Raw genomic sequence first — 18,374 nt, forward strand, 5'->3', positions numbered from 1 at the left:
GTCTGGAAAGAGCAGGCTCAGACTGCTTATAAGTACATAAGGGGTGTACATCAGGTTCTGGGAGAATGTCTGTTCACCAGAGCACCCCAAGGAAAAATAAGGACCAACAATCATAAACTCCTACAAGACCATTTTAAGCTAGACATAAGAAAAAATTTCTTTATGGTCCGAGCCCCCACAGCATGGAATAGCCTCCCTCCAGAAGTGGTGCAGGCACCTACTCTGGACTCATTCAAGAAACATTTAGATGCTTATCTTGCTGGGATCCTTTGTCCCTAGCTGACTTCCTGCCCCTGGGGCAGGGAGCTGGACGTGATGATCTTCGAGGTCCCTTCCAGCCCTAATGTCTATGAAATCTAAATGACCTAAAGAAAATTTAAGAATGGTAATGTGGTAAATCCTGGGCAACAGGAGTATAATGCCCTGATTAATGCACAAAGATCTCCACCTGAACTAATATGCTCTAAATTAATCGACTCATTTACTGTGCAGAAATGCATGTGTGGACTGTGACTGGGACCACTGCAGTCTGAGTTGGGGTGGAGCAGCAGGCTCTGGGTGTCAACCACAAATTCTGCAGTTTCAGTGTTCTTGTGTCCTAGCCAGCCCTCCCACCAAGCCTGCTTGCCAGCCCAGGGCTGCTCCACCTTGGCTCAAACTGCTGCAGTCCCAGGTGCATGTGCAGATACTACACATGGGAGCAGCTGATTCTGGTGCAAACTGCACTAGTGTTTATCATGTTACCTTAATGGCATGTATAGATGTACCCACAGAGAAGGAAAACTGAGGAGCTGCAATACAGAAAACCATCAACTTAAAGTGTTCTGTGGGTATGTGAACAATTGGCACTGAGTGCTGATCAATCTAGACCAGTGGTTCCCAATGTTTTTTTGCCGTGACCTGCTGCTGGGATCAGAGTGTGGTGGCAGCCTGGGTGTGGGAGGCCTCCTGCACGCAGCGTGGCTTGTCCTTTGTGTGCAGCGCTGCTGGCATTACCCCACTGCAACCCTCATTTGGGACATGACCTGAAGTTGCGAACCACTTATCTAAATAAGTGGTGGCCCCTTAGGCTGGATGAGTAGTGCAGGGCTGGATCGTGGGCTAGGCTGGACCCTGCATGCCAGGACCCTGTCCATACTCCTGGATCAAGTCCTGGGTGACCTTGTTTGGCCCCCGTGCAGGAGAAATCAGGCCCCACAAACCGGGATCAGGCTCTGGGGCATCACACTGCCTCTGTTCAGCCCTGCAAGGCAGGGCCACCCAGTGCACCTGGTTTAGGACTCAGGGCCATAGGCCACAGGCCTCCCCACAGGCTCATGGGGTTGAGCAACTCTGGCTAAGAGGCCTACACAGGTGCGCCGCCCTCCGAAGGCTGAATGACAAAGAGCGTCTGACTGCACGTCTACCCCGGGCGTGGGGGGAGCCTGCTCTACCCAACGGGCGGGCGTGGCTTTGCTGTTGCGAGGCAACCCCGCGGCCTGCCCAGGCCTGTCTTGCTCCTGCTCCTGCTCCCCCCGCCCCGCTGCCGGCCTGGCCCGGCACAGCCCACCTGCGCGATCCAGAAGATTCCGGCAGCCTCGGCCCCGGGGGTCGGCTCCGGCGAGCGGTGGACGCGGGCGGCCCTGGGGGGCGGCGCAGACCTGCCGGGACTCCAGCAGTCCAGGAGCAGCGCCGCCAGCCCCGCCGCCAGCAGCCCCGCCGCCAGCCTCGCCCGCATCCTCCTGCCCTTCGCCAGGCAGTCCCGCCGGCGTCACAGCTTCTGCGTCGGCCGGGGGCGTGCCGGGACTTGTGCGGCCGCCGCCGCCGCCGCCGCCTCCTCTCTGTGGTAGTGCTGGCGGGGTGGCTGGCACTTGGCGGGCATCGCCTTTGGGAGGATCTCGCAGCTGCCCCTCCTTACCCGGCTGCTTCGGGCCCCAGACTGCCCCTCCCTGCCCGCTGCTCTTTTAGGAGAAAGGGCGAGGTCTTCCCAGGAGTCCTGGACCCTCGCGGCTGCAGCCCGGTTTCCTCAGAGGTTCTGCTCCCCAGCCCCCTGGATAGGAGGAAAGACTCTCGGGGCGGGTGGGAAGCGCTGGAGCGGGTCACCCAGAGGGGTCGTGGACGCTCTGTTCTTGGAGGTTTTCAAGACCCGGCTAGACAAAGTCCTGGCTGGGATGATCTGGTTGGGGCTGGTCCTGCTTTGAGCAGGGGGTTGGACTAGATGTAACCTCCTGAGGTCCCTTCCCACCCTCCCTTGCAATAATTCTGTGATTGCTCGGATGCTGCCTTGTTGATGAAGTGCATTGCGGCTTGGTGATGTGGGTGCCACAGGCAGCAAGCAGAGAAGTCTTTAAAAGTACGTGTGTTTTGGCTGGATGGGGGTTAATCTCATGATATGGGGGGTGCCTGACTATGGTTTGATCTCTCCTGTCACATGCAAGTCCTCTTCACTATGTTACTATCTTGCCACCACCCTCTCTTACCAGGAAGGCCTCATGGGGAGCCTGGTATCGTGGCTCCTTTCTTTTTCCAGGTTGCATCTACACAAGATGCTGACTGCCCAGCAGCCTGATACTACTGTGCAGTAGGGCTGTGTGAAATGGCAGTGTTCTGACCTTTCGATGGAACAGCGTTTTGTTTGAAATTTTGTTTTGATTCAAAACAGCTGTTCCGTTCCATTGAAACAGGGTTGTAACAGCAAAACTGTTTCGACATTTCACCCATAGTATATAATGGGGAAGGACAAAACAGCCTATACCTTTGTCATTTCTGGCTTGATTTGGATGAAACTTGCAAGAATGGTAGCCCCTTTGGGGGCATGAAGCCTGCCATGTTTCAAGGAGATAAGTGCAGGGGGTTTGGGGAAATTGCACCCCAAAGTTTTGAAAGCAAAACTTGTGTCTTGTGTATGTTACACTGCAGGGGGGTCAAAACTGCATGGCATTCTAGGCCTGTGGAGGCCACAAAGCCTGCCATGTTTCAAGGCGATAAGTGCAGGGGTTTGAGGGAAACTGCACCTCAAGCTGTGGACAAGCAAAACTTGTGACATGAGCGACAGTGTGTGTGTTAAGGGGTACAACCAAGATCAGTGGCAATGCATAGGAGGGCACGTGCACCCCCTGTCAGCCAGTGTTCCTGGGCAGGGGAGCAGGCCAGAGCGCTGGTGCGCCCGCTGAGAGCACCAGCCGGGGACTCAGGGCTCACCTGGAAGCGCAGTGCTCTCTCTCCCACAAGTGTCAGTGGCATACCTGGAAGTGCCTCTTGCGGGTTGGTGGGATTGGCTGCAGGGGCACTCCCCCATTCGTGGATGACTGACCACTGGGCCTGACCCAAGAGACACCAGTTGCCCATGATCAAGACAATCTTTTTCCATACCAGAAGTTGTTTCATACAAGCTACATTGGGAGCTAGCTAGATGGCAGTAGAACACACAATTGCTATGCTGTTGTTACTGGACCACCAATGTTTGAAAATCTTGCAGCAAAAGGGCTGTTTTAGTTTTTTGGTGCAGTTGTTTCAGACACCCAAGCACTGAGACACGCATTAACAACTGGCCTAGTTTAGGGCGGTCCCGCTCGAGGGAGCGCGTAGAGGGCACTAACTCGCCGCCTCTGCCCGCTGCCCGTTCGAGCCCAGCTCAGCCCCTGGCGGCGCGCGACAGGGACCGGCTTCAGCGGGCGCCACCGCGCATGCTCCAGCTCATGCTCAGTCCGAGCATCCGTGCTGTGGGGCCCGGCTCCCTCGGCAACGCGCTTTCGGGCGGCGGCGACACTCAAAATGGCGGACGGAGGCGACGGAGCGGCGGCAGCGGGCGGCCGCGGCCCCTTGAAGCTGGCGATGGTGAGGAGCCCGCTGGGCGGGTCTGCGCGAGGCGGCCGAGCTGAGCCGAGCCGACGGCCTGCGACCGCGTCCCTGGGCACGGAGCCGGGCCCGCCACCCCCGGGCGGGGACCCCGGGGCGGGCCTGGCCCCTGGGTGGGCAGGTGCATGCAGGGGGCCTCGAATGAGCCGTGAAGCCGCTGGGGCGGCCTGCCTCCACCCCGGAGCCCGGGGCTTGTCCCGGCGGCTCCGCAGAGTCCTTTGGTAGTCTCCTCCTGCCCTTCGGGGCCGGGCTCTCCGCACCTTTCTCCGACCTGCCCTGGTCGCTCAGCGCTGGTAAAACTCCGCAGCTGCTCCGGGGCCGGGTGGACACGGAACAGTGCAAGGACATGGCAGTGTCAGAAGAACCATGAAAATGAGGCTTCCCTCTTCCTTATTTACTGAATAAATGCACCCAGTTGCGGATTCATCCGAATGCAAATTCATCCGAAATGTCTTGATTTCATTTTCAAAATGCTCGTGTGTTAGATCTACTCTGATAGAGCAGGGGTCTGTCTTTCTAAGAAATAAAATGCAGGGCTTGACTGGCAGTTGACTCTGCCCAATGATAAAGTGTCAGGCATGTACGCTGTGGTTAGCAGACATAGCAGGCTCTGGTAACTATAAACCACTGACTTAACCAGGAGGCTTGGAGAGCCCCTTGAAGGGTGCCCTAGGGTGCTGTGCAATATTAGCACTGTTAGGTGTGCAAACATGATTGAGATACATCCAGAGATTTCAAATAAGAATTCAGTGTTAAGATCATGCTGACCTGCTGTGGTCTTTCCGAGTTGTTTGCAATAGAAACATCGCTGTATTATTTTTTCTGTAGTCAAAAAAAAAAGTGACAACTAAGAGCTGGCATTTGCTATGGGGCACCTTAAGTCTAATTGGGGGTGCTTTGGTTCTAGCAGGGTTGAGAACCACTGCTATAGTTGTAATATGATCAGAGAAAATCAAATCCTAATGAAAGCAGAGTCTTTGGAGAGGATACTGCTAAATAAGAATCAGCAGCATTGCTGTCTGTTCCTTTTCCTTCAGTGTTTCCAAAAGTATCTGTAGACTCTCTGGTTTGAATCTGTTGGATTGAAATACAGTGATTTTTAAATGCTAGAAACGGTGTCAAGCAAGGCCAATATCTATGTGGTATAACGCTTCCCTGGTCTCATGGGAAATTCCTCATGGGACAGACACCATGCTAATCCTATTACCTTTATCTGCTGCAAATTTTTCCTTCAGTATAGTAGAGCAATGTAGAGAGACCCTGGATGACTTGCTGAGAGTAGGTAGGGTCAGTTGCAGCCTAGCTTCAAAGACAACTGAATCTCTTCAAGTTGATTGGCATCTGTGGCTTTTTCATCGAGCCTGTGAAGGGTCAAATTGCAGCCCATGTGGTTCCAGAACCCAGAGCTGATTGATACTGCCACTCACTGCTCAAACTGCTTGCCTGTGTTTGAATTTGTTGGGTTTGTAGACTGCTGGTGACTCAAACCAGCAGGAGGAGAAAAGGGGGTGAGTGGCAGTAGCATTCACCACCTGGGTTCTGGAGCTGTGCCAGCACAATGGCTTTGGAACCATGCTGACAAGCCCACTCCTTGCTGCCAGAGGTGACTTGTCTGGCCTGCAAACGGCCCAGATCTGACCCAAAGAACTAAATAAGTTGGACAGGCCTGCTCTAGACTAATATCTTCTTTTTTCTTCTGCCTTTTTTAGGAGATGTTAGTAGGGCTTAGATACTTAAATTATTTTAAATATGGGAAGTAATTCTTAGAAATTTAATGCATTTTGTATTATATCTGTATTTTGCTGTTAATATTTCTGCAGGAAAAGAATCTTGTTCAAACTTTCTCTAAAAGTATAAATGGATGATGAAAGATAAAGAAGGTGGAGTTAAGTTTCTTTGTTGCTGCTTAGTAATATACTGCCTAGTTAGAGTTACGTTTCTCATTAGGGAGCAGAGGACAGAATGCAAGTGATATTGTGTTAGCTTTTCACAAAGGTCACTGCCATGGGAGTGTGATGGATTTTGTGCCTGTGTGCTTTTACAGTAATCAAGCATCTGAAGGAAGGGGATGTGTGCATGAAAGTTGACAGTTTTATTCAAATTGGTGTGAGAGCACTTTTTTGGTAGAGCAGTGACTTTTTTGGTTCTAGTCCTGTTTGTGTCTTAATTTAAATCAAAATAGGCCCTTTCCACAACGTTTGTAGCACTTTAACGTAATTAGTACAAACAAGAGTATGCTTTAAGTTGTGGGTGCTAAACCTGCAAGCATTGTTTTTCAGCAGTGCAGTGTGCTTGTAAGGGGGTTTGCAACAGGTTAAGTACTTAAAGGAGGATTTTTTTTTTGTATGAAAGGTTATCATCCTGTTTGAGGGTAAGTTTTGTATGTCGCTATAATTTGGTGCTGTTTTGGAGCTCCTTGTTCTTGGGTATGAAGCAGTATTCTGGTTGTGACTTCTTTCTGTTGTTTGCTTCAATGTACGCTTGCAAATCTTGGCATTCTCATTCTGGAGGCTCTCATTGAAGTCACTGGACTGTTTCCTCTCCCCAGATTCTGAAGACAGCCATGAGCTTTGCTTAGGTCTACACCATAAAGCTTGGTGCTCTAGTGCTGCTATAACAGCCCTATAATGTTGAGAGAGGTATACAAATCCAGCATTGTGTAATTGCAAAGGTGATACTTCTGATGAGATGCACACCCATTTAGAGAGGAGGTGACAACCAGTCAGTATGATTCCACTGCAGTAGAAGACCCTGAGGTGAGCAGCCAGGTTGGTCCTACTCTGATAAAACACAGTCACAGGGCTGCCTAATTAGTGTGAAATAGAGATCCATCCATCTAAACCTGATTCCACCATAACGCATTCCAAAATTAACTTAATCCACTTTCAAAATGGATTATTTAAATCATACTCATTGACAGTTCATTTTGGAGAAGAGCTGTATTGTATGGATTCAGGGCCTTTTTTTGGAGGGGGAACTATGTTAGTGGAAAATAACTCCCTGTAGGCAGCGTAGTCTTTTAATGAACTAGGAAAGGCATAACACTGTGACTTACACTTCATTAGAAACAAAAAGTAGAAACCTAGAGCCTGCCAAAAGAATAGTCATCATTTGTAGAGGTAAACTTTACTTCCTATTCCCTAATTATGTTGCTTGTAATCTTTCGTTAAAATTACTGTTGGCTTTCTAATAATTTCAAAAGAACAAATGCATTCTGTTGAATAAACTATTCTTGCTGCTGTTTTTTATTGGCGTCTAACAGTCATTAAGTAGTTTGTCTGCTTTCATATTTACCAGATATTACCAGAATTATCTTGCTACCTTCTTGTTGTGGCTGAAAAATTTGGAGGGCAAGGGTAGTAACTAGATGACTCAAGGATTTAAAAATATGTTTTATAGGGCTCTTAACTTATAGTCTCAGAAAGAGTTAAACTAATATTATTGAACCTATTGATTATCTAGAGCTTGTTTGCCTTGAACATTTGCCCCAGTGTCAGCCATTTGGTGCTGTACCATTCACTTAGTTGAAATTGTACCAAATTGTATTAGTGCAAATTGTGACTTACCTTTCCAACACTTATATTTTGCCCTGGGTGAAATTCCACTGAGCCTAAGTGGTGGTGGCAGTGGGAGGGATTGGGAGCAGATGTGGCGGTGCAGATGGGGGGTGGGGCAGGTGCAGCTTTGACTCCAGACCCAACCAGAGATTGGGGTTAGAGTCAGAGCCGCAGCAGCCTGCCTCCTTCACCTTATACCTGAATCCCAGATGAGGGACTTATTTCTCTGTGGAGAAGAATCCAAGATGATGTTTTAAAGTAAATACAGTGTGACGGGCAGCCCTTCAGGTGTATTTTTAGAAATACCTCATACTTATGGCAGCAGCATGTCAGTTAGGTTTGTTGGAAAACCTTAACTGACGTGTTCTTCATTTTCATGCTAAATGTTGAGAGTTTTCATTGTAAACTGTTTGACCACTTTGTTACTGTAGTTTGAGTTAGTATTTTAATATAATATATAGGCAAAAAAGATTTATACTGTATCAGTAGCCTGTGAGTTTGAGTGTTTCTTGATGGTACAGCAAACTCTAGCATTGTATCGTGCTTTTAAATCTATAAAGCTCAAGTGGGGGAGAGCCCTGTTTTTCAGAGGGTAGTGCCTTACATGGTTAAAAAATGTTACATTTTAGATTGAAAGTGGAGAAGGACCGAGGTATTCACTAACTTCTTAATTCTCATATTGGAATTTTTTGTTTGAAAAAGGTGTGTTTTGGGGTCCAGCTATGTTTTTCATCACTTTCTTATTTTTCTTATAATAATATAGAAATGTCCCAGTCTGTAGTTGGATCTTATTTTCTTTCATCACATGCTAGAAAACAGACAGCTTTAGATCAAAATGAGGAAAAAAGATTGATTTAGAATTTAAATGAAACCTTATCTGAAAGCATTGGCTTATAAAACCTCTTTAAAGCATAATAGTTTACTTTAAAGTTTACTTTAAAGCTTAGTTTACTTTAAAGAGGCTTTAAATAGTTTGCACATATACTAGTAACAGTTTTGTCTACTTATCGCATATTTCTAAAGTCTCTTAGTTAAACAATATCCTATTCTTAGAGTCTTCCGAGCTACAGACTGAACTCCATTATTCTTCTGGCTGTTTCAACAACTGTTCTGGGCCCTAAAGTAAAAACTCATCCTTGAAGGAGTTTCTTGGGAATTTGGGGCTGACTTTTGAATAGCACCTGCTTGCAGTCAGTCTGATCCTGTTGCATTTTACCAATTCACTTTAGCAGTTTGCTTCTCCCAACTCTTCTGGCTGACAGCTGGAATTCCCATCTCATGAGTGACAGATTTATAGTGCTCACATGCTAAACTTGTTTGTATGTTACTTTAAACTGGAATGTCTGGCCAAGGTACTGTTTTAGTTAGGGATATTGTGGAGGTCAGTTCCCTCATAATGGGTAATACAGTATTCTTCCATAAAACTGTCCAGATCTTGCTTTTATTCTGTGAACTAAAATTTTATTTTGTATATTTGTGTAAAGGTGCAGACTTGAAACACATTTGCTGCTACTAAATTGCATTTAAAAAACTGGCTGTAGCCAATGCTGTTTATAAAAATACCTTCTGAAATGCACAGAAGTAGTTTGAAATGGATTGAAAAGTCAGATAAAAATATCCTTTCAATATAAAATTAAAAAGATATAATGGAAGTGGATTTACTGGATTTAGACTTATATGGATTAATAACAAGGAATAACAAGCCCATAGTATATTCCAACTGTGATAAACGTGTTAAACTGGTAGCAGTAGGAAGTCTCACTTGAGTCTGTTCTACAGATTAATGTGTCCTATAAAAGCCTTCTGTTGCTTATTTTTCATACTATTTCTATATATACCTCTTTCTATAGCCATCACAGTAGTTTGTAGAGAAGCTATCATGCTTACCTCTAAGATGGAACTGGGTTAGTGATATTTCTGTTTTCAGATGCATATAATTTTTCATCCCCTGATAATCTTCAGGAGTGTTCCTTTAAGAGAGACTGGGAAAATCACAAAGCATTCATCTTTTTTAGTTACAGGGCAAAACGGCCCATGTGGTAGCAATCAAGATCTTGAGACGTTTCAGTGTACTTACGCGTGGGAAAAGCATTGCCTATTTTTATGGAGAAGTGTTTCGCTACATGATGAGAATTTCCTTTTTCCAAGGATTTCTAGTTAAATGACATAACATAGGGCGCAGTTTTTATAAAGTGAAACCACAATCTGCTGGACAGTGAGTAAAAATGATTGGTTATTGCTTTGTTTCAGAGAACAGACCAAAATACCATAATAATGACAGAATCTGCCTGGACTCTTCTGACAAAGCTTACAAAATGAGAACTCCCAAAGATAGTTATGTGTGAACTTAGGGCACTGGATTCAAAAGGAGTCATCACAACTCAAAACCTGAGGCTTGAGGAAAGGAAGTATCTCATAAGGAGTGCACCTGCTTGGCCTCGTATAGGCGCTTCTGAGCAGCCTTGGAGCACACACCCGGTGCTGGCCACAGGATATGTCTTTGAGGCCTGAATGTGGGGTCAGTTTCACCCCTGAGGGAGGCCCCAACACTCGCTTGCCACTACTTGGTCTTCTTTTCTTCAGTGGTGGGGTTCCTCCTCGGGATTCCTTGCAGGCTGGGTACTGCCCTTGGCAAGTGTTCTTGGGGCTCCACCTCCCCTACACCCCAGCCATTTGCCAGCTTTTAGGATGGCCAGATGAGTCACTGGCCAGTCCCTCAGTGTTGTCATGTGCCCTCTTCTCTCCTTGCTCATCTTAGCTGTCCCTCTGCCCTGTGTGACTGTGGGTCTCGAGACTGTCCTTATCACTGTGTTGCTTCTCTGCTTGAGGTGTAGCAATCCTCTGTTCTGCCTCGATTTTCCCCTCTTGACCTGGAGGGTCACTTGGAAGCTCACTCCCTGGCCTGGGCTCTGTACAACCTCCAACACAACAATGCCACACCAAAACAAAAAAAAAAAAGAGAGAAAAGAAAGGAATAATTGGGGCAGAGGGTCTCAGCCCACCCCACTCACAGATTCAGCGTATGTGGCCCTCCAGGTCCCTCGACACTGACCTTCTTGGCTCAGCTCCCCTGCTGAGCTGGATCCTGGGACCCTTCTAGTGGGTCTCTGTCTGGTCCCCTGCCAGGCTGCTGGTACATCCCAGGTGCAGTCTGGGGAGCAGCCTTGCCATCTGGCTCTGTCATTGCTGCCCCCAGGTCCATCTTTCCGCCGCCGTCTTTTAAATCAGCTGGGCGGTGATTCTTGATTGCGTCATCATCTGGCCTCATTCCCAGCCAGAAATAAAAGCAGCTGATGAACCGAGCAGGCGGTTCATCTCAGTGTGGCTCCATTACTCTTGAAAATGGTAAGTGTGTCCCATTTTCAGGGCTCTTCCTTTCCTTTGGGTGGGTCAGCCCTTAGCAAATCTCAAGACATACAATTTTATAGATAAAATATTTCATTTGGACCCTGGTTTCCTCTTGCAGTTGACAACTTTTAGCTAAATACAACTCATTCCATCTTTGCTAGGTGCAAAGCTGTTTTTATAATTGTATTAAAATGAATTGCCTCCCATGCATTCAAAAGGACAATCTTTTGTAGTCTAAACTTTCCTTATGAGTGAGATTAGAAGAGACATTTACCATAACTTCTGTCTGACAAGGCTTTCAGTACAGTAAGTTTCACTGTTACACCTGCAGGGTTAGTGAGTTTCCTGTTTTCACATAGCAACTATAGGGAAGCATTGCTTGAAAATAGGAAAGAATGACTGTAAATTGCTGGGATTTGGGGATCAGCTCAGTACCTGAAACGATTTATATTTTTATAAACATTAATTATTTTTTATTTCAGTTGATTAAATATCAAGTTGATGAGACCACACTAAAATAGTTAAACTGTTCTGGAAAATTCTTGGAATGGAACTGGGAGCTAGTTAGGGAAAGGCAGGGGGCGCTGCGATTGAAAGTAGGAACTAGGCAAGGAAAGAAAAGAGAGATATGACAAGGAGTTTGAGTGCAGGAAGTTGGGAGAACTGGGACTGGCTAGGCAGAGAGAACTGGACAAAGCAGATTGCGTGAGGAGTCCAGGAAGGAGATGGGGAGCTGCTAGAGGGATCAGACAAGGAGCTGAGAAGAGGAAACTGAAATGGGTTGGGCAAGGAATTCAAGATAGATCAGACAACTAGAATGGGACTGGGCTAAGGAACTACGGGAGGGCAAGAAACATGATTTGTACTGATTAGAGGGAATGGAGCAGAAGAGGTCAAACTTGAGGGAAATGGGTATTAGAAACTGTGTCCACTAGTAAACACTCCCTCCACGTTCCTGACTGCCACCATTCCTTTTTTGTTACCAGATATCTATGGAAACAGGGGAGTTGTGTTTATCTCATTCTCTAGTGCTGATCTTTATAGAGCACTGCAGCTTATTTGTGTGTATCTTTGTAGTGCAGTGCAACCATATAGAGATACCAGAGAGAACTCTGAATGTGATAGTTTGGGTTTCTCTTCCCAACACCAGTCCATCCAGGAAGAGCACAGACCATGTATGTGCAAATGTTTCTTCTGCCTGATGAAGGGTGTTTGTGCCCAAAAACTTGCTAAGAGGAATTTTTTCTTACTATTTGAGTTGGTCTAATAAAACATATTGGATTTACTTAAAGAACCTTGTCTTTCCAATACTTCATGCATGCTCAGTGTAGGCCAAGGACGGGCAATTATTTTGGGCAGAGGGCCGCTTACCCAGTTTTGGCAGGCTGTCGAGGGCCACATGGGTAGCCCCGCCCCCTAACAGGTGTCCCGCCTCCTGGTTACCATCTTGGGACCAGTGTCCCAGTGTCTTGGGACCAATGTCCCAGGTCCAGCACTGGTGGGGCCCAAAGTGGGGCACAGGCTGGCAGGGGTCTGTGGAGCCAGGCTGGGCTGCACCAGGAGGGAGAGGGTGGAGCTGGCCCGGCTGCACAGAGCCCCTGCTGGCTGGGACCCTGCGCTCCTTCCACCCTGCTTTGGGCCCTGGCGGCACTAGCCCCGGGACACTGGTATGGGCCCTGTGTTCCCGCTGTCTCCTGAGCCCACTCGCACCCAGTGCCCCCCAGCCCCATGGTACAGGCCGGGGGCAGCACACAGCCCCAGCCCCCTGCTCGCCAGTAAGGACGAAGCTGGTGTTGTGTGTCGGGGAAAAGCGACCCCTCACCCGCCCCATGGCCGGTGCTCTCTGCTGTAGCTGCTTGCAGCCCATCCGGGGTTGTCCAGAGCAGGCACAGGCAGCGCCATGCGGGCTGCGACCAGCTGCATTGCGGGGCACCAGCCACGGGGTGGATGAGAGGCCACTTTTCCCCATGCTCAGCACCAGCTTGTAACCTGCCCTGCTGACAGCCTGGGCCCAGCTGACTCTGGGGTTGCCTGTTGGGCCTGTGCACAGCAGCAGCAACTGTGGCCCCCTTCTTGCCATGCCAGGCAGTGTTTGCTGCTGCTGCCTGCCCGGAGCTCATGTGCACCCACAGGAGGTGGTGGCGGCAAACATGGCCTGGTGCAGCAAGCGGGGTGGGGGGGGCCTCAGCTGCTGTTGCTGTGCACAGCCTCGACAGGTGAGCCTGGAGCTGGCATGGGGTCCAGGCTAGCAGTGGGGCTGGGTTACAAGCTGGTGCTGAGTGCAGGGAGGAAAAAGTGGCCCCTTGTGCTGCAGCCGCTCACAGCCTGCTTGGGGCTGCTTGTGCCTGCTCAGGACAGCCCCATGCAGGCTGCGAGCAGCTGCAGCAGGGAGCACCAGCCATGGGGTGGGGGAAAGGCCACTTTGCTCCAGGAAGAAGCAGGGAAGGAGCCTGGGGAAAAGCTGAGCAGGGGGGAAGTGGCCCCTCCCTTGCCCCATGGCCAGCATGCTCTGCTGCAGTCCCTTGCAGCCCAGATGGGGCTGTTCTGAGCAGGCACAGGCAGCCCCCAGGTGAGCTGTGAGCCGCTGCAGCCTGGGACGCTGGCTGTGGAGTGAGCAAGGAGCTGCTTTTCCCCACACTCAGCTTTTCCCCAGGCCACATTTCCCTGGGGTCCTCCCCTGCCCTTCCTCCCCCGCTCCCCTTATTTGAGGTTCCAGCGCGGGGCACTCGCATGGTCTCAGGCCAGAAGCCCTTGCTGGGGGCTGGGGCCGGGTGGGCCCTGTTGTTGTAGCCCGCCTACTGCTCCTGGTTTCTGTCATTTTTGACAGGAACCAAGGGCAGATAAATATTAACTTTCTAAATTTTTAGGAGCCCTGTGGGCTGGATAGAATGGATTCACGGGCATAGGATTGACAGTATTTAATAAATGATCAGTTATTTTTTATTTTTTTTCTATTCTGGCCTACGGGGCCCTTGACCATGTTTATAGCGTGGGATACAAACTCTGCTGTTAACGAAGAACTATTGACTTCCTCATTAATTTTTCTGTAATGTTCAATATAATAACTGTGCTATATAAGCATGTTTTTTGCGCCCCCCCCCCCCCGCCCCCAAATCTTTGAAATGAACTGGTATTTAGTTCTCCATCTGCAAAAGAGGGACAATGCACAGAGAGATTAAGATCAACGTTTCCATTGATTTTGAGACATACAGGACCTGATTTTTCAGGGTGTTTGACATTGAAAGCAGTTTATATAGTTTAAATGCACCCTTAAGCAGTTTATGTTGCAGTTCCAAATGCTTGGACTTTCTTCAAATCAGTCCTGGGGTCAGAATCAGTCAGGCTGTCAGAAACTGAGGAATGCACAATTAATGACTGCCTGTGAAAAGTTCTTTTTTTAGCATCATGTAGGAACTCTGCAGCAGAAGCAGGGACAGAATACATTCTCCAGGACAGTATTCAACTAACTCAACCATCCTGTAAGGTTCTGCAGCCCTGTGCTTTGTTCCCTGTACCTGTATCAACTTCTGCAGCAAATGAGCAGGAATCCAGCAGAATGTAACCCCTTCTACCACACAACCTTGACTACTGTCAGACCAAACCTATATGTACACTGAATAAGTCAGGAGGTTTTTTATTACTTCTCCACTAGGCCTGTGCAAAGCAGCAAGTATTAAATTTGACTTTGGATTCAGCCAATTCAGAGGGACAGTGATTCGATTTGGTGATTCAAATCACTGTCCAGATTTGATTTGGCCAGTTTGGATTTGGAGATTCGGCTGTTGAATTGGGCTGAATCTCCTGTGAATTGAGCAGGCAACAGTGGCGGTGGCAAGTGGTACCCCACCCGTTCCCCCAACCCTTCCCAATGGCTTCCCTGCCTGGTCCCAGTGTCCCGACACTTAAAAATAAAAAAATTTAAAAATCCCCACACTCAATGGCTGCAGCAGCGGTCTCTGGGGGCTTGTGGCAGAACACCCCCCCCCCCCCCAAGAGCAGTGCTGATCAGCCCCCCCTGCCTGCCACCTGTGTGGCAGTTGTTGCATCGCGCGAGTGCAGTATGGCTTTGCAGGGAGCTGCGGGGCTCTGCGTGCTGTCTAGGAGCTGAGGCCGCTTGGGCTGAGCACTGATGGGCTCTGGGTGACTGCTGGAACTACTTCAGCTCTGGGACAGCGCACGGCGCCCTGCTGACCTACACTGCACCCGCATGATGCGACAGCTGCTGCGCAGGTGCCAGGCAGGGGTGGATGATCCCTGTGCTGCATGGGGGAGCTCTGCCACAAGCCCCCAGAAGCCCTGATTGCTGCTGTTGCAGCTGGTGAGTGCCACGATTAAAAAAAAAATAAAAATTTTTTTTTAAGTGCCAGGATGCTGGGGCCAGGTGGGGCAGCCATTGGGGCGGAGGGGATACTCGGCGGCCTGGGGGAGCTGGTAGGGGATGGGGCCAGGCAGGGACCCCCCCATGGTTTCCTCCTCCCTCCTTCACCCCTCTCCCCTTCCCCCCCCCCCCCCGAGCCCAGGTCCAGCTTCCTGTAGCTTGCAAGCGGGGACTGCCTGAATGTCCAAATCAAGTGGGAGGCTTCTGATTCGATTCAGACCTTTTAATGGGTCTCCCGATTCGATTCAGGGGCTGAATCTCCAAATCTGAATCAGGCTGAAGCTTTGCACAGCCCTATTCCCCGCCTACATCTTTTTTTTTATTTTTTTATTTTTTTAAAGACTGTATCATAATGGGGACAAAATACATAATGGGGACAAAACATTGCATAGAGGACCTTAATGCTGACATGTCCTTACTTTCAAGTTCTTGATTGGCAACAATCTAATACAGTTTACATAGCAAATTAGTTCCATGTCTGCATTAGGGAGAGAGACATTTTGTAAAAAACCTTTTCTTCTAGAGACTCAGATTCAAGATGGAATGTTTTCATTTTTTAATCTGTGCATGCCAGTATTTTGCCTAATGGTTTATGCCTTACTAGATAGGCTATTATTTATTTCGGAACCAAAAAAATCCTCACTGAAGAAAACATGCATTAAACCCAAAATTAGGGATGGCAAAAGTTCAATTTTTATACAGACTTATTAATGTAAGAGTTATTCACATGCACCAGTATTTTAGGGTGCCTGTACACATGCTTGGGGGTGGGGTTGAGGCCTTTTAATTTGAGCGGTTCTTAGAGAGCCATCCTAATTAAAATGCAGCAGCGTCACATGTATTAAACCTGGGGTGGGCAGGGGCTTATACATGTAACACTGTGGTGATGCTAGAGCATTCTTATTAGAACAGGGAGCAGACTTGATTAATTGAGTCTGCTCCAAAGCATTCTAATTAGAGCATGTCAGATAATGTGTATAGGCACCCATTATTGTGTGGGGCATAGTTTCATAGTAGCTAGGGTCAGGAGGGACCTGATCAGATCATCTAGCCTGACCCCCTGCCACAGGCAGGAATGAATGCGGGATTCACAAGACCCCAGACAGGTGATCATCTAACGTCTTTTTGAATTTGCCCAAGGTAGGGGCAAGGGCCACCTCCCTAGGAAGGTGGTTCTACATTCTGGCCACCCTAACTATAAAATACTGCCTTCTGATCTCTAACCTAAACCTATTCTCCATCAGCTTATTACCATTGTTCCTCATCACCCCATCTTTCCAACAAATAGAACCACTGAGAATTGCATGGACAGCAATTTTCATTTGCTACTTTTTATTTGAGGGAAAGGAAATTTGTTTTGACAGCAAGGATACTAAATTTGATGCTCGTAGTAGTGGAACATTGAATTAATGTTCAAGCACCTACTTTGAACACCTTCAAGAGTAAATTGGACACTTATCTTGCTGGGATCCTATAACCCCAGCTGACTTCCTGCCCTTTGGGCAGGGGGCTGGACTCGATGATCTCCCGAGGTACCTTCCAGCCCTGATGTCTATGAAATCTAACTGACAGTAACCCAATATGGTGTGAGCAGTGGTTGTGGAAGCATTTCTATTTTTAAACAGCTCTTCCAAAGGATTTAGTTCCTGGACACAGGCACTGCTACAGAGGCTTGAGTATAGATAGTCAATATTTGATTTTTGTGAGAAATCTGTTTAAATCTAGGCGTGGACTCCACTGACTAAGCGTTTGTGTAACCCTCATCACTGTAGTATCAGCATGTCTGAAAACCATTTACCCTTTTAAAACCCATGTGTGATGTGAAATACTATCCTTGTTTTACAGATAGGAACATGAACATGGGAATAAGGACATGTAAGGAGGTTTCTAATAGTGCTGACTGTTGAGTCCTGGCCCAGTGTCATAACCACAGGACTATTCTTCCTCTCCTAATATATGGAGTTGTTGTTTCTTGAGTATTGGAGTAATGAGAATTAATTTATTTGAAGCAAAGGACAGCTATTTAAGAGTTTCTACTGTTATGCTTCTCCATGGTCCATCCTCCGTCTTTTCCGGTCTCAGAGCAACTTCTAAGTACTTGGAATAGAATTAAAAACTTTGGGAATGTTTGAATGCTTGCAAATCTGGATACTGTGAGAACTCATGCTAAGTTGTTGGCAGATGGTCAAGAAAGCCTACCCTTATGTTTCTTGAGAGTTTTGCATGTTGTGTTCTGACAAAAACTAAGCAGGCACAGTTTCTTGGGAACGGAGCTAGCTAATCTTTGCAGTGGTAGGAGAGCTAAACATTGTGATCCTTTATGCTCTAGGAGGCAACATATGAAGGACACTTTTTTCTTATTTGAACAAATACACCGAGCTAGATTTGGAAGGAACAATTGAAGCCGTTATGCTAAACACATACATATTAAAAAAAAAAGTAAAAAGGTACTAAGCAAAATATATTCAAGCAAAATGAGCTTTATTTTGAAGTGGCATCTGCTTTTACAGGGACAATTTACTTCCACTTTTCTTTTTTTTAATACATCCACTCATTGGAGGGCCCAGTAAATTGGGGGTTTACTTTTCAGTTAACTGTTAATTTAATACTTGCTCTGTAAACCACTAGTTAAGTTTAAAAAATGACTCTTCCAAGACTTTGTACTTGCAAGGCACTTTAGCTGATGTGAAACAAGAAAGCATGTGAGGCAGATGCTGGTTGAAGATGGTGTCTAGAATACAGTGGAAATCTTGAACTGAAGCTGATAATGTTAAAATATATTTAAAACTTTGCTGTTGTGCTTGTGCAGGAAGCAAAGAAGGGGTTGTCTGGTTTACTGTAACATCCAGCAAATCTCTATTAACAGATTAGTTTGTCCAGTGAGTGGCATAGTTAATCCAGGCTGTTTTATCTTGGTGTTAAGAAGCTTCTCTCTCTTGTAGATAAAGTTATTTGGACTTGAATATGCTGTTGAAGCATGACAGATACCTTGGGGGAACAAATATGAGGTTATCTCTATTTGAATTTCAGCCAATACTGCTTTCTGCAGTATTGAAGTTGTAAGAATTTGAAACCAGGTTAATGTTCTTTCTGTCTGGTGATAATCAGTGGGAAGGTGCTGCAGTCTATATAGTAAAAATGAGTAACTGTAACAGCTTTCTATCTCCACTAATATATTTGGATTTTAACTTTGAGGAGGGGACCCAAAAATGGTTGATACAGACGATAAAGGGTTGGAATGCAAGCTGTATGAG

The 18,374-nt window shown here is 47.3% G+C and overlaps 2 protein-coding genes across 9 annotated transcripts in view; one reads left to right on the forward strand and one right to left on the reverse strand.

Moving 5' to 3' along the window:
• Positions 1 to 2,125, reverse strand: part of TMEM62 (transmembrane protein 62) — a 45,519-nt gene extending 43,394 nt beyond the window's left edge. For 2 of the 4 annotated variants that reach the window (XM_090033323.1, XM_090033321.1), the window contains exon 1: positions 1,550 to 2,125. In XM_090033323.1, coding sequence (XP_089889449.1) covers positions 1,550 to 1,717 — 168 coding nt within the window. In that variant the 5' untranslated portion in view covers positions 1,718 to 2,125. The remainder of the gene's footprint in view (positions 1 to 1,549) is intronic. The other 2 variants (XM_090033326.1, XM_090033324.1) reach the window with 2 other exon arrangements.
• Positions 2,126 to 2,193: 68 nt separating this feature from the next.
• Positions 2,194 to 18,374, forward strand: part of UBR1 (ubiquitin protein ligase E3 component n-recognin 1) — a 126,712-nt gene continuing 110,531 nt past the window's right edge. Inside the window, exon 1 of one of the 5 annotated variants that reach the window (XM_090033319.1) lies at positions 2,194 to 2,332. Coding sequence is in view for 4 of the 5 variants with exons in the window: in XM_090033318.1 (XP_089889444.1) it covers positions 3,754 to 3,816 (63 nt within the window). In the remaining variant the exon portion in view is untranslated. Of the gene's footprint in view, positions 2,333 to 3,444; positions 3,817 to 18,374 lie in introns of those variants that run through there. The other 4 variants (XM_090033318.1, XM_090033320.1, XM_090033316.1 and 1 more) reach the window with 4 other exon arrangements.

This window comes from Crocodylus siamensis, chromosome 2, assembly GCF_052110815.1.
Source record: "Crocodylus siamensis isolate JL-2025a chromosome 2, ASM5211081v1, whole genome shotgun sequence".
In the NCBI taxonomy this organism is placed as follows: Eukaryota; Metazoa; Chordata; order Crocodylia; family Crocodylidae; genus Crocodylus; species Crocodylus siamensis.